The 25182-nt window shown below is 36.3% G+C and overlaps 1 protein-coding gene across 1 annotated transcript in view; it reads left to right on the top strand.

Annotated features, from left to right (window-relative positions):
* The window catches only part of LOC121319807 (cadherin-like and PC-esterase domain-containing protein 1), an 83116-nt gene that overhangs the window by 16157 nt on the left and 41777 nt on the right, over positions 1–25182 (top strand). The window contains exons 2-14 of the mRNA XM_041257646.1: positions 262–448; positions 4763–4860; positions 6944–7019; positions 9052–9136; positions 10371–10530; positions 11602–11744; positions 12169–12241; positions 14016–14183; positions 15388–15492; positions 17219–17385; positions 17916–17983; positions 19725–19911; positions 21321–21489. Of these exons, the coding sequence (XP_041113580.1) occupies positions 262–448; positions 4763–4860; positions 6944–7019; positions 9052–9136; positions 10371–10530; positions 11602–11744; positions 12169–12241; positions 14016–14183; positions 15388–15492; positions 17219–17385; positions 17916–17983; positions 19725–19911; positions 21321–21489 (1686 nt within the window). The remainder of the gene's footprint in view (positions 1–261; positions 449–4762; positions 4861–6943; positions 7020–9051; positions 9137–10370; positions 10531–11601; positions 11745–12168; positions 12242–14015; positions 14184–15387; positions 15493–17218; positions 17386–17915; positions 17984–19724; positions 19912–21320; positions 21490–25182) is intronic.

The following is a 25182-nucleotide window of genomic DNA, read 5'->3' as shown; positions in this document are numbered from 1 at the left end:
TGCTGCGGTAACATATAGTTTTGAACAAACTTCACAGTGGGTCAGTCTATTGACAGCATAGCAACAGCAGCCTGTTGCCAAGCCGATTTGATTGAAGTCCGAGTGGAAGCAGAACATAACAGATTGCTTCTTTTAATACAATCCAGGACCTTTGACAAGGACAGACAGATAAGATGTGGACTATAAAAACATCCGATTTCCTAGACTGCATCCACTTAGAACACTCTCCTAACAACATTGGTTTCTCTCTCCTCTGACCAGGTTGAATATTTTCATAGTATGCAGGCTGGAGTCCTGAGGAAAGCAGTTCTGTTACCTGGGCAGCACTCAACGAGCGAAACAGAGATCCAGCTCTATCGACGTGTCTTTTCACAGCATGGGTATTTGGTCAGTGTATCGAGATTTGCTGAGAAGAGCCACATCTTCAAACAAGAAACCAATGAGCAAAGTAAGAAAATAAAGCTTTTGCTGGGTGTGGATTATAAGTAGAATGGTAGATCTTTGTATTGCAACTTAATATGAAAAAACAAACAAACATGCAAGCAGTCAACATATTTTCATTAAAATGAAAAGGAGACTGTTTATAAGCCTCTTTGTGTTAATAAGAAAATCATTTAAAGAATCTTAGAAATGGCTTATTTTTCTGAATGGATTCCTATAATATAATGTACACTGACTGAAACTGATTTTCTGTGGCAGAAATGATGTATGACTACATTAGTACTACCAGTACTAGTACTAATACCACCACCACCACCACACGGTACTAATAGAACAATACTGTTGTTATTGGGTATTTGATGCTCCTAACAGTAGCTTAATATGAGTTGTAACTATTGGTGTTAACTGGACCTTACCTCTGCTTAAATATAAATATATCTATAAATATATGTTATGCCAGTAACATGAAACATCCGAGTTCACTGAACAAGTATTTCTATTGGAGAAGTGTAACCTCTTTGCCACAAGTCACAATCTAAAAATGTAATAAAAGCATTTGCAATGTAACTTTTCAGATTCCAGAATGACATGTGCTGCTGTGTAGCATGTGTCTATACATAGATAATTAGCACTGTGTTATGTTCACACAAGTTTTTTTTTTTTTTATTTAGTTTATATTCAAACATGAGTTTTTAGAATTTCTTGTCTTAAAAGTGGTGGTACAGCTGTGAATGTCATAGGCCCTGCCCTTCAGTTTTTCATAAAGTAGCCATCTTCTAATATCTGGCAGTACCTATTGTGATCAACTTTGCCATCTAACAACGCACAGATCTATTTATTTATTTTATACCAATCTGCGATTTTAGATCAAGAGGCTGCATTGAGTGCCCTGGTTAGGTTATGAACGTTTCGTTTTTCTCATCATGTACTAAACTCCTCCATGAATAGTAACTGTAGTATATTAGGTTAAAATGGTTCTCCAGCTGTGCTTTAATCAGTTACAGTATACAATATTACTATTGCTGCTTACCAGACTGTATTTAGAAAAAATTCCAGCATCTTCTGAAATGATTTGTTCTCAGCTTTACCCACTATTCTCCAGATGTATTACCTTTGACTATGGTTTATTATTTCGGCTCCTTGTTTGTCTCAATTAGCAGTATAGTTCTTGCAAGTCGTGTTTAAAGCACTATAGAGAGAATTGGCCATTTCTTTTATGGTCCACGTAAATTAACCAATAAGTGAAGTTGCAGATCTAGAAAAAATACATAACATTATCCTTCATAAATTGTAGCAATCTTAACAAAAACTTAGTTCTACGTGTTTATTTTCTTGACTAAATAGAATGATTAGGAATAGAAAAAGCTACTTGATATTGTGTACAGCAGTTCTTTTCCTGAAAAGCTACATGTTAAAAGGATGGCCTGGTTAACAAGATGTTGCCAGACTTAATAGTGGCAGTCATATAAAAGTTGCATCTGTTACATGGAATGGATACTTATCTGTCAAAGACTGTCCATTTAGTTTTGTAAACATATATCTGAGGCCCTTAACTGGAGTTTATCACTGACTTGCATAAAAAATGTCTGGCTATGCATTTTGTTTTACAGTGCCAGCAGCATGTCTTTGTGTGCCCCTTTCAAACTCCCCCTTTCAATTTGCCTTTGAAAAGTATATCATCACATACCCTCCCTGAGGGAAAAGAAACATTTCAAAGTGGGCAACACGTGTTCTTGCTTCAAAGGTATTCCATTCCCAGTATAAACAAAGCCCCGCACTTTAAGTTGAATGTGAATAACATAATTTATTGTTGCAGCTATAGCCACAGTCATTTACCAGAATGGCCTGTTGTTTTTGTGTATTCCAACATTATGTCAGGTGACTCCATACTGAGCTTTTGTTTTATATCTTGGCAGTGCTAAAACTTTACACAAAAGTGGTTAATCACAGAACATATAGTATTTCTGAGGATTTTACATTATTTACAAACTGCAGAAACCCTCCAATGCATGGATAATAGCATTATTTTGCATTTCCTAGAGCATCTGATTTATGTGTGTTTTATGCTTGAGTAACACAGCTTATATTAATTGGCACCATTGGACACATTTACAGAGCAGTGGAAATGTTTCAATTGCTAGCAATGAGATGGATCTCAGTTCACTTTACCCTGCTTTTCTAATATACCTAATAAGCAAATAACACTCACTGGTCAACCTTACATTCATTTCATTGCATTCATTACACAACTGCACAAGAAACCCAATGTCTGGTTTCTGTTCCAAAGAAACTAAACTGTTTCCTTTGGTGGCTGTAGCAGAATAGCAACCAGATGTTTCATACAATTGGCTCACTGCCCTTGAGTGTTTGTAAGACTTATGGGATGAATGCAATCAATCTTTTTCCAGGACCAGTTTTTAAAATAAAATAAAATACATTTGGTGGTCCACTATAAAAGGTGCTATATAAAAATAAAGATATTATTATTATTATTATTATTATTATTATTATTATTATTATTATTATTATTATTATTATTATTATTATTATTACACCGTGTAACAAATTTTTTAATTTATTTTTTGGTTCCAGGGTAGTAAGTGTTATTTCCTAATTGCTTATGCCTCAAAAGTATAGAAAATGGCTATTATTCCCCACAGACTTTGCTTTTGTGACCAGGACAGTGCTATTTTGAAATTTACCTATTTTCCAGAACATTCCAGATAGATTCAGTGCTGAGTAAACTTGGAGTAACTTCTAGAACTTTCTAGAACTTTCCAGTAATATAAATAGTAGTATAAATACAGGGGCCTTAAGCCCACCAGTTCAATTTAGTTCCAGCTGCCTAAATGGATACATATCTGCATTTTTCTGATAAAGAGGCTGCAATGGTGGCATTCCTGATGGGTCTCCAAGGCAGTTTTACCACGTTTCCCTGCTATCTTTGCCTTTGGGACAGCAAGGACACCAAGGTGCACTACCACAGGCGGGACTGGCCACAGCGGACTGAGTTCTCTGTGGGGAGGAACAACGTCAAGTGGGAGCCACTGGTGTTCCCCCGGAAGGTGCTGATGCCACCACTGCACATCAAATTGGGCCTTATGAAACAATTTGTCAGAGCTCTAGATAAAGAGTCGGCAGCCTTCAAGTACCTTCAAGACTTCTTCCCTAAGCTGTCTGAGGCAAAGGTCAAAGCCGGTGTCTTCATCGGACTACAGATAAAGAAGATCCTGGAGTGCAATGAATTCCCCAAGAAGCTCACTAGTAAGGAGAAAGTGGCTTAGAACAGCTTTGTCGCAGTGGTTCGGGGTTTCCTGGGCAATCACATGGCCGAAAACTATGTGGAGCTGGTTGACACTCTGGTGAAGAACTATGGCACAATGGGCTGTAGGATGTCCCTCAAAGTCCATATCCTTGATGCTCATCTTGATAAATTCAAGGAGAACATGGGAGCGTCCTCGGAGGAGCAAGGCGAGCGCTTCCAACAGGATGTATTGGACTTTGAACGCCGCTATCAAGGACAGTATAACGAGAACATGATGGGAGACTACATTTGGGGGCTGATTCGTGAAAGTGATTTACAGTATAATCGTAAATCCTGAAAAACTACTCACTTCTAAATCTTTTGTAGTCATTTTTGTATTACTTTAGTATAAATACATGTTAATTTGGATTCATATGTTGTTTTTTTCTGACTTTATGTGAACGAAAAGATCGTTTTCTCATTGGAAATAGGTAAATTTCAAAATATCACTGTCCTGGTCACAAAAGCAAAGTTTGTGGGGAATAATAGCCATTTTCTATACTTTTGAGGCATAAGCAATTAGGAAATAACACTTACTACCCAGGAACAAAAATTTTGTTACATAGTGTTATTAAACATTTTTCAGGGGTTGCAAGATCAGCATTTAATATATGTATTATTATAATAAATCTCTGCTATTGTATATCTTTCTCCACAATATTCAGAATTTTAAGTTTACAGAATATATTTCCACGATTCTGAAGCTAGAAAGCAATAATTATGTTTAATTTGGTTTGTTACATTTTTAGCTATTCTTGCTGCTTGCTGAAAGGTAGGAATGTGGGCTGGTAAAATATTTCTCACCACCTCTCTTCAACTGATAGATGAAGTAACATATCCTTAAATATGATCTTCGCAGAGAGGAACTGGCAATATGACCTCATGTTATAAATAGTTTATTAGATGCTTTATATAACTTTATTAAGACTCATAAGAAGCGTTTGTTTGAATAAAAAGTGTGTCACGTTGTATGTTTTAAATGTATGTTGACTCATTTTCATTTCATTCCTCCCATAGATGGCGTTATTACCCGGGATATCTTAATTTGTTTACAAAGTTCTGAAACAAACTGTCCTAAAAGCAAATACTTTGACAAACTAAAACCTCATCAGAAGGTAAGAAAAAGCATTCTACAGCATTGGCATACACTAGTCTCCCACAAACATAAAGCCAGAATTTAAAATGTGATTTTTTTTTTTTTTTTTAATGTATAAAACGGCAATATAATATGCCTCAGAGTTTTGTATCTTTGGCCAACAAAGATTAACCTGCTGGCTGTTAATATATATTCATGTTAAGCGTGCGCGCGTGTGTGTGTGTGTGTATGTGTGTGTGTGTGTGTGTGTGTGTGTGTGTGTGTGTGTGTATATATATTGCACACACACACACAAATCTCTTATTTTAGCTTACCATGAGGTACAAAAATCTATATTTTTAAAAGTATAATTGAATTTGTAGTCATGAAAGTCCTGGAATAATTCACCTTGACACCTCCCAGTCCCTCTGAATCCAAACAGCTGTTTTTGTTACACTGCCTCACAGAACATAACAAACCCTTTCAGTGACAGGAATAATGAGATATCTGAGCAGTTGAACAGTGGTTGGATTTAAGCTCCATGCCTCATTATTCTTAGTTACTTGAATACTGAGACACATTCATTGTTAGTGACCATTATGATAGCTTTCCGCATTTCATTAATGACAAATTTCTTTTATATTAAGGTTGAAAGCTCTTTATGTACTGTTATGTAATCCATATGGTTTAAATTTGTCTGAATGTGCCAAATGTGCATTCTGTCATTTATTCACTAGAATGTATTATTCATCAGTTATTTATTAAAAGTATAGCACAGTCCCCACTGTTCCTGTTTCATACATTTGAAAATCAAAATGCTTTTTTTCATAAAAGCAAGACTGTAAAGGCTCAAGTGTTTCAATGAGAAATGAAAATGATTGTTACTGTGTATTTTGTCTTTGCATTGCTAATTGAAAGCTACATTGACCCAGATGTTTTAGACGTTCAATCTGTTAAACATAGATTCACAGCCTTACATAAAACAATAAAGTTTGACACAAACAAAATGTGCATGTCTGTGAAGGACAGAACAAAATGCTAATTCTCAAGAGAACCCTTAAATAGAATTGTGCCTGTAGCATTGGATAGCACAGCAAGAAGTTCTATGTCTCTGACAGTGACGTCCTCTGACACTTTTTCTGACCTCCAGTCACAAATCATTACTTTTTTTTAACCAGCAATAGATGTTGTCCTAAAATATCAGTACTTTGTACAACATGGTTTCAATAAGAATATGCAGTATTGACTGATTTAAAAAAAAAAAAAAAAGTCTGTTTTTTATTATTTGTATTGAATACAGAGATTTGATCTCAAGGTTGTTCCATGAGGTGATTGCTAACTGACTTCCAAACATGGCCATGGACATTTCGTTTTATATCTGATTTGCTTTTTTTTTTTTTTTTTTTTTTTTTTTTTTTTCTCTAGCACCATTTAAACACCCAAAATACTTTATAGGCACTAGATACACACAAGAAATACGCAGATGTGCATTCTGTTATCTTAAACATGTATGACACGAGAGCCATGGCAGACTAAAGAGGAGCACTTTTTAAAATCTGGACAACAGATGGCCTCAGAGTAAATTACACTGTAAAACAGCCTCGGCCCCCTGGTGTTCAGTCCCTATAAAAACATCAAAGACACACATGCTAGATGGTTGAAGCATCAGCACAACAGACTGGGATAAACTGCTGGGTGGAATATGTCAAAACTAAGAGCAGTTCATGACAGGGACCAGCTGTAGGCAGGGCGTTTTTTCTTTCTGTTTTGAAATAAAATTGCTGAATATAGCAGTGTTGTGCTACGTTTCTAATGTATTAAAGCTACGCTACCGTACCTGAGAACAAAATGTCACGAATCATAAGATATACAGGATTTACCACTAGATCTGTGCAGTATAAAGTTATTTATTCAGTACATTTAGACAATACATTTTGGTATTTAAAATTTTTTTAGAAATGAAAATAGGAACATTTCGTACCATGTTGCCTTATTAAGTAAAACCTCTGGAATAATGAGCGGCGCACAGTATGATGTTGACTAAAAGGATATGCTCTTCATAGCAGGGGAGTGATATGTTTTTTTTACTTGTTGATCCCATTTGTGCTGCATGTTTTCTCTAGGTAAACACCATTCCTTGGATTAAACACGCATTCTTTGGTAATGATGGAGTATGTCACCTGCTTGACAGATTGGCAGGTAATCATGAACACTTCAAATATTGTACTGTAAATAGATGGTTCATAAATTATCTTTCTTTTTTTTAAATTTGGCAATGAAAGGCAAACCTGCTTAACAACTTTATACAAATGTACTGTATATTAAATGTGTGATGTATTTCATATTTTATTTGATCTCAGTTTCTATGTGTAATGAGCAGTGTTGTGTGACGCCCTGCCGTTTCGCATTCTGTCCCCTGCGGGTGAGATGAGAGGAGGTGAAAAGCTCTAAACCGTGAATACAGATGAGCTCCTGTGCATTAACCCCTTTGCATTGGGGTTAATGCACAGGGATGCCAGGTCATGCCCAGCCTCTACCCTGTTTCATATGCCCAGTGTGTTTCATTCTAGTTTAAAGTTCAAAAGGTTACATTATGCTGTCACGCATTCATTTGATAAGTTTCTTTTCAAAAACCTAGTAGGAGAGACAGCAACAGGAAAGCAGCATCCAGCACAAGAAAGGTTTTAAAAAAAGAAAAGCCAAACTTGAGATGAGATTGAAACTATGTAGAAGGTATAACAACTCCCAAAAGGAGATTTGTAGCATGATCTTGACTTTGACATATGCAGTATAGCTGTTTGGAAAACATCTAAGCAATATGCACAAAAAGAGTTGAATACATTTTGTTCAGATTTTATTGAGTGATCACCCTTCTTATAAATGTGTGCTGATTAGATTTTGGAGATAAAACGGGGCTAGATCCTCACTTAATTCTCTTGGATTTCACCCTTGTACTGTTCATTTTGAATCTTATCCCAAAAAGTGTTTATTTTCACTTTCAATCCTGAACCCTTGGCTGAATGTCCAGTATTACATCCTGCTCCACCCATGCTAAACCTCTATTGTTTCTGAGTTCAAGTGCAAAGTTGGATCCAATTTTATTCTTAGAAGAAAAAAAAAAATGTTTCAAAATTAGATTTTTGTGTTACTTATTATTTTAACGTAGATATTAATTTAAAGCCCCTGTAACTTAATGATTTTTCTACATTATATGTACCTATGCAATATCATGTCAATTTTAACAGAAATGGAAGTCACTTGTTCTATACAGCTCTGCAATCACATCCCCAGGCACCTCCCCGTCATGCTCACAGCGCTGCACACTACAATGGGCCCATGCCATACAGGCAGTGCACCGGGCATCAAGATTCAGATTGCTTTCCCCACCGGGAAGTGCTTTACAGTAGCTAACTGACTGACAAATTCTGAAATGTAAACAACCAGACATGCCAAACTAACATCATCCCTATAGCTGTCTGTAGAAATACACAAGTTTGCTGATGGCCCAAAATGTTTTTAATTAATTTAAATATTCATGATTTAGAGTTCACCTGTGTTTGATAATTCATATACTGCAGAATATTGTTTACATTTATGGTGTTTCTTTGTGTGTTTGATGCATGCTTCTTTATAATCTGGTTTACACTTATGTTTTACAGAGAGCAGTAGAAAGCTTAACAACATTATGTGTTTATAATTGTTGGAGCACTTTTTTTAGAATAGCATGTATATGTTTTGATAGGTAATTGTTTTCAATCTAACCATGGTCAAGAGACAATTTTAATTATACTGTTCTTGTGGGTTCAAGAATAAAAAATAAAAAAAGACTGGCATGGTTTACATGACATTTTATATGCTGTGAAGGCCTAGAAGGAGATGCCAAAGCCTGCTCAATGATAAAAGATCGTTTCAGTATACAAGAGTCTGTAATGCAAATTGAAAGCGCTGTGAATGTCATTTATTATTACTAAGGGATTCTGAATGCTTAATAAACTGCAATGCCAGTCAGTGTGCAAAAGCAGTGTACTTTGGTCCTGTATTGCTTCGAAGTAAATCTAGTGTATGATGCTTTATCTTATTTGGTGTGCTGGCAATGAGGAACAAAAGTCACCTCACGTGTGATGTGGGAGGCATCCAGGAAAATGGGGGGACCTAACCCTAACCCTAACCCTAACCCATATTTTGGATGACAACTATGTATCTATTGAGCTTGCCGTACATTGTGTTTCAGAGCTGCAGATTCCAGTTGCTTCCTCTGTTTGCGGGGATCACAGTGTTCAGCCAGCAGATACCAGCAGGACTGCCAAGGCTGGGAGGTCAGCGTTTACTAATGAAAGCAGCCTTTATTTTAAGCATCAACAATGCAATCGCCTCAGGCATGCTCTGCTAAGAGAAAAAGAAATCCTGTTATATCTGTTTACTACCACCTTAGTGGGTTCGCTTGTTTATGAAATGTAAACAAACCACCATCAAAAACCTGTATGAGCCTTAGACTACCTGTAAAAACTTAATGTGTTCATTCCTGTACAACTCCCTGCTGGGAAAGTTGTCAAAATGTTTCCATATTTGGAAATATCACAAGACTGTTTGTAATGAACACTGAGTTGAAGACAATTACAGTGCATATTTTAATTCTACTTCCTTTAATGGTTTACTCTTAAAACTGCATATTAGATGTATGAGTGTGTCACACAAATTGTAATGTGTGTTTAGAGGCAAAAATCTTATTATCATACAGCACTTTTTACCTGCATGTCATATCATATAACAAAACACACTATATCTGTATATTGCCAACACATTTCTGTTTTGTCCTAACCGTATAACCTTTCAACCTCATGAAGGAGACTGTTTGAATAGAGTGAGGCCCCTAGGAGCTCCTAAAACCTCTCTGTCACACACCAGGCATTACCCCATGCCCAGGAATATATTAAATCTCCCTACCAAGTATCATATCTTTGTTGTTTTGATATATTGCTGTAACTGCAATGCTCATGTACTCATGTGTTGCACATGATTCATGAAAGCAGCTTGATTCAGAAATCATATTTTATGGTCCAATGAAACATAACATATTTTCCATTCCACCAATAAAGTTATTTCGGACTAGCAGTGGTTAATTAGGAATTTTGGAAAGTTAAGCTGTCCCCACTTTACCTCTCAGCCCCCTTATATATTTTAATACCACTGTACTGAGATACTGTATTCTAACTTGCTCTTTCATATAACTCATTCCACTATATTTCACAGACAAAACCCAGATAATTTGTAAGTAAGCTGGAATTTTTTTAATTTCTTTGTTACTGGGTAGAATGTCAGCTTCTGTTCCTCCTAGTGGTTTTGTCATTAATTAGGGTACCGCTGTTGCAAAGCGTGCACAGAAGGTTACGTCTGTTATCCTCTTATAAGGTATTTAATGGCAGTGCTTTTATGGTTCTGTATTTAATTAAGAACTCAGTTTTGCTCCCTCCTGGCGCTCTTCACCATTTCATATGTTTTGTATTTGTCACTGCAGCCATTCATCATTTGTTTTGTATCTCACCATTCCAGGTTCCAGACAAATGCTCCTCTGAGGCCTATAATGGGACACAGTGTTTCTGCCATCGTCAAAGTGTATGTGCTCGTTACATCTGTAACACCTCTGACAGCGTTCCTTCATTCAACTGGACTGGCTAAGAGTGGCCTTGTTAAAAACAGCTATGCAACAAAGGTACATTAGCCTCATTAGCCAAGTGTGAACAAAAAGCAGATGGCGAGTAATATTTAACATATTTTAATACTTACAGCGTGTTTACTGTACTCACAGAATCCTAGTTATAGATAGATGGATAGATAGATAGATAGATAGATAGATAGATAGATAGATAGATAGATAGATAGATATGTTTGTTAATATATCATTCCACTGTTACTGTGTTTTATCTTATACAAGCTTTACTTCAGGTTACTGCCCCAACAGAACACTTTTCAGATGCCTGAAGGGTTCATGAACACTTCAGTGTTTATGCATTTTATAAACAGTTTGTTATGATTGAAAAAAAAAAAAATACAATCAGGGTTATGTTGAAAAATATATTGCTGTGACACGTACAATGGAGTGTGTATTATGCCCTGCTAAAGTGGTTCTGTGTCGCAACATTATCAACAGAGCAAAAGCTCATTAAACATGTGCCAAGTTTATTATCATTGCTAATGCATTGATTATTTCCATATGCAGTAGAGCCTTGCGCTTAATTTAGAGTGTAAACCTGTTCTCAAGCTCTACAAATCAGGTGCGTCGACCTCACAGGATTCAATAAACTGGTAGCATTTTGGATGTCCGCATTCATGAAAAAAAACTCGAGATTATGTCAGAATTTTTTTTTTTTTTTTGTTAATTCATTATGGAGGTGAAAAGCAAAACAAAATGCATTGATTAACTAAAATGCAATGCAAAACAAAATGACCAGTGTAGTGTACTTGTTTACTTCCATGGCAGCAGTCAAATAAAATTCCCATGCCAGTAGTTTGAGTGTCATTTCAAAACTGTAAACTGGAGAATTGCTTTCGAGTCCAAGTGATCACAAAGCCCCCTTGTGGCTTTCTTGAATAGTGCAGTACAGCACCTTTTTTATGTAATGTTGTCAACCAGTAATGTGATGAGAGCTAACATAATTTCCTTCATATTAAGTACAGTCTTTATTTTGGTCAGCACTTGTGTGTTAATCTCTGAGACTAACTGATAGGTTTCAAGTGAAATAATGTTATTTCTGAAACTAACAAGGTGTAAAATCTTTAACAGCTGCATACGTTTTTTGAGAAATACCTTGGAACAGATGCCTCACTGCAGGCTTTGGAAAACGTGAAGGAGACCTTAGGCAAGCTTTTAATGGCAGCAGATATATTGAGTGAAATGTCAACCACGGGACCAAAGACATTGAAGAGGTCAGTGTTGGGACTTTGTTAGCATCAGTCTTATTTACATAGGCAAAGTCAGGTTATTGGAAACTAACTAGGCAGCACGACTGCCTATGGGTCAGCAGGTCAAAGGTTAAGATCCTGCCTTTGTAAGCATATTTCATCTACTGACATTGATTGCCTACAGCTGACAGAGGTGCTGTCTTTCAAAGCTGTATGTCTTAGAACTGCTGCTGTAATCTATTGTTGTGAACTGTCAAGGAAATGCTCCTAGCTGATTATTAGTGTACACTGGAAAAGTTCCAAGACGTATCAAAATGAAACAACACATTCCTGAGTTGTACTGCATGGTAATCGATTTAGCAGTTACACTTGGGTTAACACACTTATGAGGATTTTGGAGATAATTATGTTTTGTAATAATGTGTTGCTTGTAATTTTTTTTTTCTAGATGTAGATTATGTTTTCAGCTGCTGACCTTCACCCTTGGGTTTAATTCTTCCTTAGTCCCCACATTTCTTAAGGTAAGTCTTTATAATTCTGGACATGTTTAACCCTGCCTCTATGATTATGTAATTGCTCAAATACTGAATGTTCGATTTGACTTCTTATTCAGACTTCTCTTTCTTCCAGTTAATGTTACAAAATATGCCCACTAGGTGGCAGGAATTCTATTTTAGAGCCCTAAACAAACTCTAGTCCAGAGTAGAGGCAAAGCAGTCGTTATTTTACAACAAAATGCATTGTGGGCTTCCCGTTAAAATTAAAGAAACTTTTAATTGCGAGGGAAACTGAGCCATATTAATGATATTGTAACAGGCAGTGTTGTGTGATACACTGCCATTACAGACTCTGTCCTGTCCCCTGTCAGTGGTGGAAAGATGTTCTCTCCATATGTGGATAAGAAAGACAGTACAGTATATCATACATTGCTTGTCTAAATAAAATATCCATGGTAACCCCTACCTCTCTCTTCTTGGGATCCAGGGTCATTTAGAGGGTCATCCTTATTAACAAGGTGAACATTAGCTATCATTTTAAACAATCATCCACACTTCTAAACAATAAATTACTGTACAACACAGAACCCTTACCAAATCTACTATCAAGCAGATGGATTATAATGTAAGCATTTGTAAGACATTTTGACCAGATCCCTCCCTTAACATTCCTGATATATTTCTGATTGGTTACAGTGATGGTCATTGCTTTGTTCTTTTTTTTACAAGTTTGCTCTTTTTATGCTTTTTTTGACAGGTTTATTTTAAACTGGATATCATGGACATGGAGCACAATTATGTTTTTGTACCCTATCTTTCTTCAGTGTTTTAAAATGTACACAGGTCTGATTAAACCCAGATTATTAATGTAGGGCTCATATTATCTTATTTTTCTATCAGAAAAAAAAAGGATTTGCAGACTTTGCACTGCAGAAACATCTCAGTAAACCTAACTTCATACTTTGAAACAACTGACATCTGCATGCTGTATTAAGAATGTATTACAGGCTATTTAAAAGAATGTGAGAAAGCCCTTTACTAATGTCTATAATAACTGTGAATATGGTATATTCCCTATAGAAGATTGATAGTGCCCAGATATTTTACTGATGTGTGTGTCGGTGATGGCCCACAGTGCAGTTCTTTGTAATCGACCATTCAGAATGCCAGTATTAAACTGGTCTGGGCTTAGAACTTTCATGACTTTTTTTCTTAGTAGTATCAGCTGATAGATATAAAAGATTTGACAAAATAGATTACATTGGTAATTCTTTTTTTTCTTTTTTTTTTACTGTGTGGTCAAAGGCAATTGCATAAGCCAATATAAATATGATGCTAAGAAAACTAGTAGTTTTGATCTGTATCACCAGACACTAAAGAGAGCGGAATATGCATTAAATTAGTAATCATATTATTGTTTTGAAATGACATGACATTTACATTTTTTTATTTTTTTTTCCCCGCTGACTCATTATTTCTATTGCACTCGTAAAGGTGTTTCCCATTCTCCTCTGGACAGTAAAAAAATATTGATTTATATAAAATATCTAAAAAAAATAGTCATTTGCATTACTGTTTTAGCTGTATTTGTTAAAGCATTATAGAACAAAAACAAAAAAAGATTTATTTTCCAAAATATCATTAGTTTCATTACCACTAGAGGGCACCATATCATCACCTACCCTCCAGTATAAATTGATGGGAAGATGTAGTGTGGAATGACAGATTTAGAAAGGGTATTACATACAGTGTATTCAATATCAGCTGGTATTTTTACTTAAAGGTTTTATCTTTTCAGGTACAGGATGAATTGGACTTGGAAGATCTAGAAGATCCGGGTTTTGATGGTCAAATCACAAAAGAAATTATCCTTGAAGATACATTAAACTTTGTATTACCCAGCTACAGTGAAATCGACAGACTACAGGAAGCCTTCCAAAACAGGAGCACGGAATTAGGTGCAAAGGTAAATGCTTTTTGATTACAAATGTTATGACATCTATCTGCTTACACCACCTCCCTGGTTTAATATGTACAGGATGCTGCAGTGTCTATTCATGTTCACTTTTATCAAAAATATCTTTCCAATGAACCAATGAAGAAAACTGCCCTTTCTTAAATGGTGTTTTTGTTACAGTGATTCGATTTTACTGAAAATGCCTATGGATCAACTTGGCATGGTTGTGAAATAGCCCCAGCCAATGTGTTCTTTGTGTCTATTAGAATCACTTTGTGTATCATTTTCTGTTTCAGTCATCCACACCCTGTCAGTACACTTGAGTATAACCCTAAGTCTGCCTCCCTGCAACTCTCTGCTTCCACTGGATGCAAGAAATACCAAATGTGTTCCCTTTTAAAAGCTGGCAATAGTAAAAAGCAAAGACAACCGTAATAAAGCATAGGGGTGTATGGTACAGAATATAAATAAATAAAAACATAGCAAACCCCTACATCTTATAAAATGGAAAACTGCTAAATAACCCTGTAATTTTACCATGGTAATCTTTTCTAATTGGTTGTACATAGTATGTTAATTATATGTACAGTTTAATGGTAATTTTTTTCTTCCAGTTGGGGCAGTGTTGCAGGGGGGCAGGTTAATGGTTACACTCTGGTATACCAGTTGTACTTAGAGAGAAGATATGTACTAGGGTTCTTTAAGTTTTATTAAGTCTCCAAGATGTGATGATTAAAACAAAAAATAATATGCATCAATCAAATACTTGCAGTTTAGCTGCTCCTTAAGGGGATCATGTAGAGAAGACTATTTTTTAATAATTGCCTTAAAAGTTCTGTAAATGACCTGAATTTAATTTATCCAGTTTAGAGACATGTGATATCCATTCTAATGCTGGCATATGAAGAATGTGGGCACACACACCCAAGCACTTTGAAGTGTTCTATATTGTGCTGTGAAGCATCACTGACAATGCTGTAACTCTAGCAGAAGTCTAGGTTCTTCAATCACCTTGTTGAAATGTACAACATGCAAGCTTTTCCAAAGTCACTCAGCACTAGCCATTGCTTTTTTTATGAGGAAACAGCTCCATGAAATACAATGAGAGCTTGGAGAGCTGTTGTGCATGGTATCAAAAAGCAAATGTTTCTTTTAAAACTAAATTCACGTTGGATTTTTAATATGCCTTTAATTCTTTTTTTTTTTTTTAAAGGATGAAGGATGCATCCAAATTCAAGGCCTGTGTCTTACTTCTGAGGACTTTGCATTAATTATTCAGTTTCTAAGGAAACTGAAAAGCCCAGGAGCTTTTGAATTGGTATGTGTTTTTCTGTTTGTTTTTCATTTTTCTTTATAATTAATGCACATTCATAGTAATGTACCCCATGGTTCAGAATGTGATACCAACTTTTATCACACAGGTGTGAATAACGTACTAGTAATAATACCACACAACTGTAAGTTAAATAAGAGCCATTTTGTGTATATTAGTTATATGTGTGGTCATTCAGGTAAATTCAAATTGTGAACCCTTTAAACAAAATACAAAACTCCTGTAATATAATGTTTAAACAATAATACATAATACATTGCAAAACAGTTTAAGATAGTCATACTAACAAATGTTCTAACTACATATACAATAGTTTAGACATATGAACATAGAAAACATATATATGTTTGTTATATCAGAAAGAAGGAAAAAAATCACAGCAATTATAGTTACACTTACATTAACTGGTTACATTTTAGCACTGCTTGTATTGATGTATTACTAATAAGTAAATTATTTTCAAAAGGGACCATCCTTTAAGGTTGTCAGGAGTCTCTCTGTGCTCTTCTTTATGTTAAATGTGTGTCAATTACAGTTGGCAATTCCAGGATGTAGGATAACAATGCTGTTTATTATACATTTTGTTTAGTACAATATTTCATATTGAATTTTAACATTGAATTTTATTTATCTGTGTTTTAACCATTCCTTATATATAATTCCTTCCTTAGCCCCACTGTACTGAAATTCACTACAAGTTTTTATGAAAGGAATGTTGCACTATATTTTAATTTTGATTTTATGTAACAGTTTAGAATGTGTGCATATCAAATGTAGAATCTGGAGATAATAGAAGTTGATTATAAAGTATCCACTTTGTAATGCTGCTGTGAAAAATGAAACTTGGTAGGTTACCACAGTATTATCACAAGTGTATTGTCAGAACTACTGCCTATTGGATTCATTGCCTAATATGTCACCATTTTTCTTAAAGAGGGGTTCTGTGAGCAAGACAATGCATAATTTTCACTGGAACACACAACACCTTTTCATGCATGGTAGCTTTCCAATCGGTATAAATGTTTCCACAGCAGTGCTGTAAAGTGGGCCAGCTGACCTCATAATCACCTAGTAAAAGGAGTGCTGTTTGTAGGACAGGGCAAGCCATATAAGCGTGATTCCCTGCTGGTGGCAAGTGACAGTTCTGGCTGGAAACCAACATGGAGCTCTGCTTTAGCTTTTACACTCCTTCAGGGTTAGGTGGGAACATCAGATGAGACTAGGAACCTGTTCACACTACTGGGCTGGCTTGCCTTAACTTGGTACTGGTCAGCCACCACTTCCCAGGCTCAGTATCTTGGTACCATCCGATGATTAGGTTTGGCAGGTGATAAGAGATTGGTTTTACAGAGGGGCTCGACAGTATTGATCTTTAAGGGGATTGCATCGATGATGCAGTATTCAAATTGGGCATTTTAAATTGGGAAGAAAAAAACAGGGCAGAATGCATAACACTGAAATACCTATACTGATATTTTAATTGGAGTTCCCATGCATTCAGTGCTAGACAGTTTTCATACTATTTTGTGAATATTGCATTAGTCTCAGTGCTATGGGATATCTAACCCCCTTGAAGTGTTTACTGACAAAACAAGGTTCTAGCTTGCAGTAAGTGAAAAAGGTATAAAGTATCTGGAGATGGATTAAGAGAAACTGAAAGGGATAAAGAAAAAAAAAACAGTAGAACTAATTATGGGTGTCCGGTTTACAGCTTTATCCGTCGGCTTCTCCCAAACTCCAAAGACTGTTGAAGGATATCGTCAAGAGATTTCACCAAAAAGTAGAAACTTCTGTCATTCAAACAAATGTCTTCCTCACAGAGTTACTACAAACACTCTACACAGTCAACTTGCAAAGCAGCATTATAAACTCTTCATGGTAAGACATCATTAATTGCTTTAAGGTACCAAGAATGTGGATTCAGTTAACTTTAGCCCAAACAGCTTACGATTACGTTTGTAGTGCATATAAGGTATTCAGTGCTGTGGAAATTGCTGATGTTGGTTTGCTGATTGGAGCTTTAGTTTTGGAGCCTCCTAATCCCTCGTCTGTCTGTCTGTTTGTATTTTTCTTCCTGCATACTCTATCTTTTTGATCGATAGAGGCAGTCAGTACCCTGAGTTAAACTCTTACCCAAAATAGTTTAGCTTTTGAATATCACAGACATTTTGTGGGAGCTGATTAAGAGTTTATTATTGTTCCCTAACTGCCTCGTTGGTTTTGTGTAGTTCAGTGGCCAACACTTACAGTGTACGTAGCTTTAAAATTGAAAGAACTATGGTTTATTATGCTGTCTCTAAATTGTTCTATTTATTATATCATATGGCTTCATTTTTTAAAAATAATTAACAATTACAATAGCTGCCTAATGGGATTATTGCTGATCTTAGTCTTTCAATTTTTCAAAGGACCACAGACCCTGATAATCTCAGAAGAGTGCCATTTGGTGTTTTTGAAAAGACCAAACAACAACTTGGTAAGAAACAGGCCATTGCTTTATATTTTCAGTGGGGTGTCATAGTTCAAATACAGTGCTTTTTGTCTCCCACCTTATACCGGTAATGCAGTTGTGGTTATGTGTACGGTAATGGTTAGGTTGATTGACCAGCGGCTGTCTTTTCTTCTGGTGAATATATCTTCAGTGAGTCTTTAAAAAAAAAAAAAATACAAGAACAATATACAAATGAACAAAAACAAACATTTATTCACAGTGAATGTGGAGGTATCTTTTAAAAAATAAGAACACATTGATAAAAACAATAGCAACGAAATGAGCTCTCTTGGGTCTTAAGGGATTAAAGTGAGTTCATCCAGCTGCCTTGCAGTGTGTTGGGACGTGTTTTAATGACCCTTGCTGGGGCCACCTCAATTTCAATAATCAAGATTCCACCAGAGGCGTACAGCGGGGGGGGGGGGGGGGGGGGCAGCAGATAACCAAGACGGTAATATGCACTTTTGGCTGCTGTAAGGCCAGCCAGTAATAGCATAGTTAGAAACAGCTGACAAACTAAAGACAAGCCCAAAAAACTGTCAAAGCTGGGCTCTCCCAAAACATGTGCGCACTTGTGCCCACTACTCCCTGGACGAGTGTGGGTCTGGTGTTAATTTGATGGTGCAGTGGCTATCTTTATAACATACCCAAAGGGCTCCTACCAGTCCCGGGTTAGCTGGCCTGCAATCCCACTAGCTAGATGCACATTTAATACTTGTTTTACACCAGAACGACAGTGTGTTGATTTTAAATGAGAGTGCCAAGTCTGCCACCTGTTGTCATACCCTTGGTTGCTAATCCTTCTAGAATGCATTCCAAAATAACAGTATTTTTTTTAAAAAAACACAAGCAGCATTTACTCTTTGTTTTACATGTGAATTCCAACACACAGATTGCCTGTATGGTAAGATGAATTCCTAAACTTTCCTTGAATAACAAAAGGGGGATGTCTTGGAAAAACTTGATAACCCACAGTTTATATTTCTTAATATAATGAAAACTGAAATACATATTGGTTGAGGAGTTTTTTTTACCACATCTTTTTTTCATTTTGCAGAAAATTGTTTTTGACAGTAATACTGTATTAAGCAAAAGTAGTAATCTGAAACATTGTGGGATATCCAGTTCTTCCAGGAAACCCCTCTGTAACCCATTATTACTTATCATCAAGTCTCTTTTAAGCAGGAATCTTTGTTTGCTTTCATTAAACCCACACAAAAGGATAATACTAATGAGAACAATAGGTTTGTATGTTTTGATGTTTATTATGTACTGTGATAAATTAAATAAAGTGCATTATTAGTAGCAAATGTGATGAGCAGCCAGATGTGAGATGAATTGGTTTTTAACAGCGTTATATAGAAACTGTTAACTAAAGAAAGGGAAATGCCATGAACGTCTGTACATTCCAGATGTAGCTAGTCTTTGCCACTGCATTGATTTCCTATGGAGGCTATGGAGGCTATGGAGGCTTCCTTTTAAATGGATTATCACACTCAGAAAACAAAAAGAGCAAACCTCCCAGCGCAAAATCACCACATGAATGAATATGTGCGAGTTCTACTTGGCTGGGAGGAGACACAGATGTATAGGTCCTTATTTCTGAACCCTAATGAGGATTTCTCTTTTTACACTGAGCAATCAGCAGGTGGGGCAATGTCCCAATATGCATTGCATGTGTTTCTTTGGGAGGTTATTCACTTTTTTGTTCTGCTGTGGTCCACAGAGAAGTGTGCGCTCCCCCACATCAGACAGATCTACACCGACCCCCCACTGGAGCTAACGCCCCCGTTTAGTCCCAAGATTAAAGATTACTACTGCGAAGTGCCTTTCGATGTGGTGACAGTGAAGATAAGAGCAGAGCCTGTTGACTGTCACTGCCAGGTGCACCTGGATGATAGGAAGGGACCCAGGTAGACCAAACCTTCTTCACATGAGCCCTAATACTCAACACACAACACCTACCCAAGCTACAGAATTCACCAGCCAGATGGTTTAAAATTACTTTTTAAAACTCTGTAAATGCAAAGTGTGAAGGGATAGCTAAGGTGTTCAACAGTAATTTCCCTGCTACTACACCCTGCTTCCATAAACACCTCACATATAGACTTCCCAATTTACGACTTAATCCTACTGTCCTATGTGTCAATTCTTACTACAGTATTACTACTAGTAGTATTAATGCTAAGAATATTTCTCTAAAGTAAATAAAGCATATAGCCTCCTCTATAATACAGCTACTGCCTATGTAATTCATTCAATTAAATCACTATCTAAGTGCCATGTCTTTCACAGGTGTGTCAGAGGGTTATAAATTCACTGAAAACAGACACAACATACATTCAAGCTCCATTTAAATATGCCCATATGCTGTAAAAGTCATATTGTAGTACAAAAGGACACACCACCTTAATCAATTAAGCTGTTGCTGGCAAACTGCATAATACTTTATTTTTTATGCTGCAATTTAAAACAAACACAAAAGGCTATTTCTAAATGTTTTTGCAAAGTCTTTCATATTGATGGCTCTTCAATTCCTGGTTGTGTTGTTTTGTTCACCCCAGTAAAGTTTGAAACTGCTCAATATTAGTGGGAATGGGTTCCTTAAGTCAGCCCTGTCAACAGATGATGGGGACACGGTTTTTGTTTCTGTCAAAACACACATAGAAAATGTGAACAATTGTTGGTTACTGTAAAACAATTCTTCAGTTCTGTTCATCCTGCCAAAACCCTTTTCAGTTGCCCAGCTGGAGAAAAAGATAATATTTACATGAAATGATGTACGACACATTTAAACTTACTACTTATTTAGCTATTGAAGCGTAAACCAAAGAAAATGTGTGATTAATAGAAAATGCTGCCTAAAAGCTATTGTAGTAATTCGGCTTCAGAATCCAGTCATCCAAGTTCCAAGACTGCAACACTTCATGCAAGGTTTAGCTAAGAAATTTTCAGCTGGGAATCAACTACAGTAGTATTTAAAAACTAAGAAATAATTACAATTTACTACATATTATGATACATGTTTTAGATGTATTAAGGCTAGTGCTTTTTTTATCTTCTGTTAAAGTAAGTTTTCACTATATGAACCAACATGTTATTTCATACAAATGTATTCATTTTATATTAAATAAAACATAAACTGGTAATATACCTATCATGTTTGAAACCTTGAATCTGTAATCATATTGTCGTCTCTAGTCTAGTAAAAAAAAAAAACAAAAAAAAAAAAACTTGTAGGTAGTTAGTTATCTATGGAACCTGTTTTCAGTAATCAAATAAATTTAAATTAAAAAAATAATTGGGGTTATGCATTCCACAGAACGGCTAATTACCCAGTCGGCCTTGGCAACAGCAGAATCAATATCTTGGTGGTGGACGAATCTCAGCCAGAGCCTGTTGTCGTGACAATATATGCCATCAACATTTACAGAGAAAACAGGCCCAGCCTGCCCATATTTGATGAATATATGATGTGCGGATTTCTACAGGTATTTTCAATTTTATTTTTCCAATTTACGACAAATGTGGAAGTTTTTATATGAACAGTTTTGTTTTTTTGTTTCCTCAGTACATAAACATTTTTGTTTGTTTGTTTGTTTGTTTCTTTACTACTTTTTTTTTTTTTTACTGTATATTTTACAATTGTTTCATGGCTTAAAAAATATGGTGTTTGATCTCAAATTTCTGAAAAAAATCAGTGAAAGAATTACAAAAAAATATTTGCAGTGTTTTGGTGTATTTTCTATAGGGATTTTTGTCAGATAAATGTCCTGTTTTTTATATCCAATGCTACGTTGGCTTAAAAAAAATCAGTTTCCGAACCTGATCTTGTAACACTAGATCTCATCCTGTTTCAGTTATTTACTGTAGGTTTACAAGACTGGTGTAAGTCTGTGTTTTACAATCTCACAAATGTTAGTAGTTAAACAAAAATGCTTTCTTGATCTCTTTGATTTTCATTTAGCAGCTTTTTTATACTGCCAGTAGTAATTTAGGTTTTTTTTTTTTTATGCAGTGTTTTTGACAAGCCAGAGTCTAATTTCTTGATCCCTAACAGTATACAGAAACGCAAATGTTTGAAAAGGGTCTGTATATTTCTTTTTGACATTTCTGTAATATCTATATTTAAACTCTAGCATCAATGTGAGGATTTTGCAGTGGACAGAGTATCCATGCAGCCAAATCTTTCCTGCCTGAACTCAAATATAATGCATTTCACCACATAGGAAAATCTTAGTTGGAGGGGGTCAGGAATTAGGATCTCAGTGTTAAATCACACAGGGAAAGCCAGGCTGTGTACTGCTGGAAAGAGCTCTGAGTGTGCGGGTAGTCAGTGATGTCCAAGGCATGTGAACTTTGTTTACCTCTCTTGTATGACATTAAAAATTGGTTGCAAGATGGTTGGTTGCCATTGGTTTCTGGAAGAGCCAGTATGGGCTTTGGAGATGGGGCACTTTTGGTATTTTATTATAGTCCCAAAGTACATGGTACTATATTAAACACTATTATTAATACTTTATGATGATGTGCACTTAACTAGCTAGAGCTAATGTCATATGTTGCATACTGTATATGTCACTGTATTGCTATATATATATATATATATATATATATATATATATATATATATATTATATATATATATATATATATATATAATTGTTTTATTAATTGCATCTGTTCCTTTTGCACCTTTTACTGCACCATTACATTTTTACTACGGGGTGTTAAAATGAATGTGCTTGATATTTTTTTTTATTTTTAAGTTATTTTATGGCTAATATTGTCCAATACTCCTGAAAAAAATATGGTTGGATAAAACTTTGAATACCGCCTACATCTGAAGAATTCTACTTAGCATGTAGTGTGCCTTGTTTCTCTGCTTTCTGAGTGTGAGGGCAGCAAAATCTATGTACTGTGTAGTGCCAAGCTATAACTTTAAAAAGTTTTGGATCAAACTGGATGGTCATATGGGTGATTCTGCATGAAGTGGATCTAGTTAATGGTGATCTATTTTATCAATACTAACTCTTGTAATGTACGACTCTTTATATCATGTTTATCACTTACATACTTTGTTAACGATCTGCCACAATATACCAAGCTACTAACGCTGCATACCCACTGTTATATATCTGATATTTTAATACTTTAATGAGATGGGTTATGTTGAGATGTTGGATGACTTTATGCCACTCCTGGCGCAAAAATTCAAGCAGCTTGGCTTTGTTTGATGGCTTATGACCATTCATCTTCCTCTTGATCACATTCCAGAGGTTTTCAGTGGGGTTCAGTTCTGGAGATTGGGCTGGCCATGACAGGGTCTTGATCTGGTGGTCCTCCATCCACACCTTGATTGACCTGGCTGTGTGGCATGGAGCATTGTTCTGCTGGAAAAACCAATCCTCAGAGTTGGGGAACATTGTCAGAGCAGAAGGAAGCAAGTTTTCTTCCCGGACAACCTTGTACTTGGCATGATTCATGCCAAAGCTGCCCGATTCCAGCCTTGCTAAAGCACCCCCCAGATCATCACCGATCCTCCACCACATTTCACAGTGGGTGCGAGACACTGTGGCTTGTAGGCCTCTACAGGTCTCCGTCTAACCATTAGACGACCAGGTGTTGGGCAAAGCTGAAAATTGGACTCATCAGAGAAGATGACCTTCAGCCCTGCCCCTAGGAGCCTGTTTCGAACCGTCCTCGCCGTGCACTTCACCCCAGCTGCCATTTGCCATTCTTTTTGTAGGTCACTTGATGTCATCCTACGGCTGCTGAGTGAAACTCGAATGAATTGGCAGTCATCCAGGTCAGTGGAGAGTAGTTTTCACCCTCTGCCGGTCTGTAGCTTTGTTGTCCCCAATGTGTACTGCTTGACCTTGTTCTTATGAACCGCCGTCTTTGAAATTTTAAGGATGGAAGCAACCCGACGCTAACTGTATCCCTCTGCCAGTAAAGCCAGAATTGAACCCTTCTTTTCCTCACTCAAAACTTTCCTTTTCAACTCTTTGGGCATGGTCAATAGTTATTTTTTGATTCCAATTACTTTTGAGGTACTACTACCACTGTTTTACCATCCAGCTGGTCCTGTTGCAAGAGGATAGTGATGACCACAGGAGTGGTTTTTATACTTTTCCTCGTTAAATAAGATTTGGTTCAGGTGATCCCCTAATCAGTACCTCATTCAGTAGAATGAGGTGTGCCTGTGTTGGAATTCAACAGACACTGGAATGGAATGGCTGCCATACATGTAGAGATGCTGATTTAAGCAAAACTTTGCAGTGGTCTCTTAAATTTTTAGAGCTGATATATATATATTATATATATATATATATAATATATATATATATTAATATATATATATATATAAATTAGTAAGAGATGAGAATTTCAAACAGAAATCTGTATTATTTTATACATTTTATAATTTCTTCCAAGCAAAGCATAAATAGAGGTTAATCTTCCAAAATCCCGGAATTACAACAGAAAGAACACACTCATAGTTTGAAACAGAATCCCAAATATGAAACAGAAAATCTGGTTGTTATGAAAAATGTAATGTGTTTTTGGGGATTACACAAAGGGTACTAGAAAGCTGTATGTTCTATTGAAGTCTTTAGAAGTGTTTATGAAACACGTTTTTTACAGTTGCACATGTCTAAATAAGTTTTATTGTTAGTACTGATGTTCTGAAACCAAAAAATGACATGTTTGTTGCACACAAATGAGATCCACGACCAACGTTCCTGCTGCAACATGCAGGATTCTGGTTCTGATCAACTGTACCCTCCGCTTTAAAAATATATCAGTTTTCATTCTCCTGTCTGAAGGAACGCAGCAGAAGGAGGGTGCAGAGAATGGGAAGTGATTCGCAACTTTCATGCCTGTTCTGGCTCAAAGCGGTCACCTGTTTCAGTAACAGCAACATAAACACAGGATGAAAGGAAACATGCTTCTCTGGACACTTGACTATGCACAACTGTTGACTTCCATGAGAAGACAAGGTTGTCGACAGTGATGTGGCCTTCCCTCACAGTGGGCTCGCTCTAGATTCTAATCCAGGGAACTTTTTTCCAACTTTCATGTTTAATACCATTTGGATATTCAGGTTTCATTGAAAACTGATACCATGGAAGAGGAAGAAGTGGGATGTGGGGAGGAGGAGGTATGTAGTCAGTGAAGGA

The sequence above is a fragment of the Polyodon spathula genome, chromosome 8 (genome assembly GCF_017654505.1).
Source record: "Polyodon spathula isolate WHYD16114869_AA chromosome 8, ASM1765450v1, whole genome shotgun sequence".
NCBI lineage: Eukaryota > Metazoa > Chordata > Actinopteri > Acipenseriformes > Polyodontidae > Polyodon > Polyodon spathula.
This window is presented reverse-complemented; position numbering and strand designations above follow the sequence as displayed.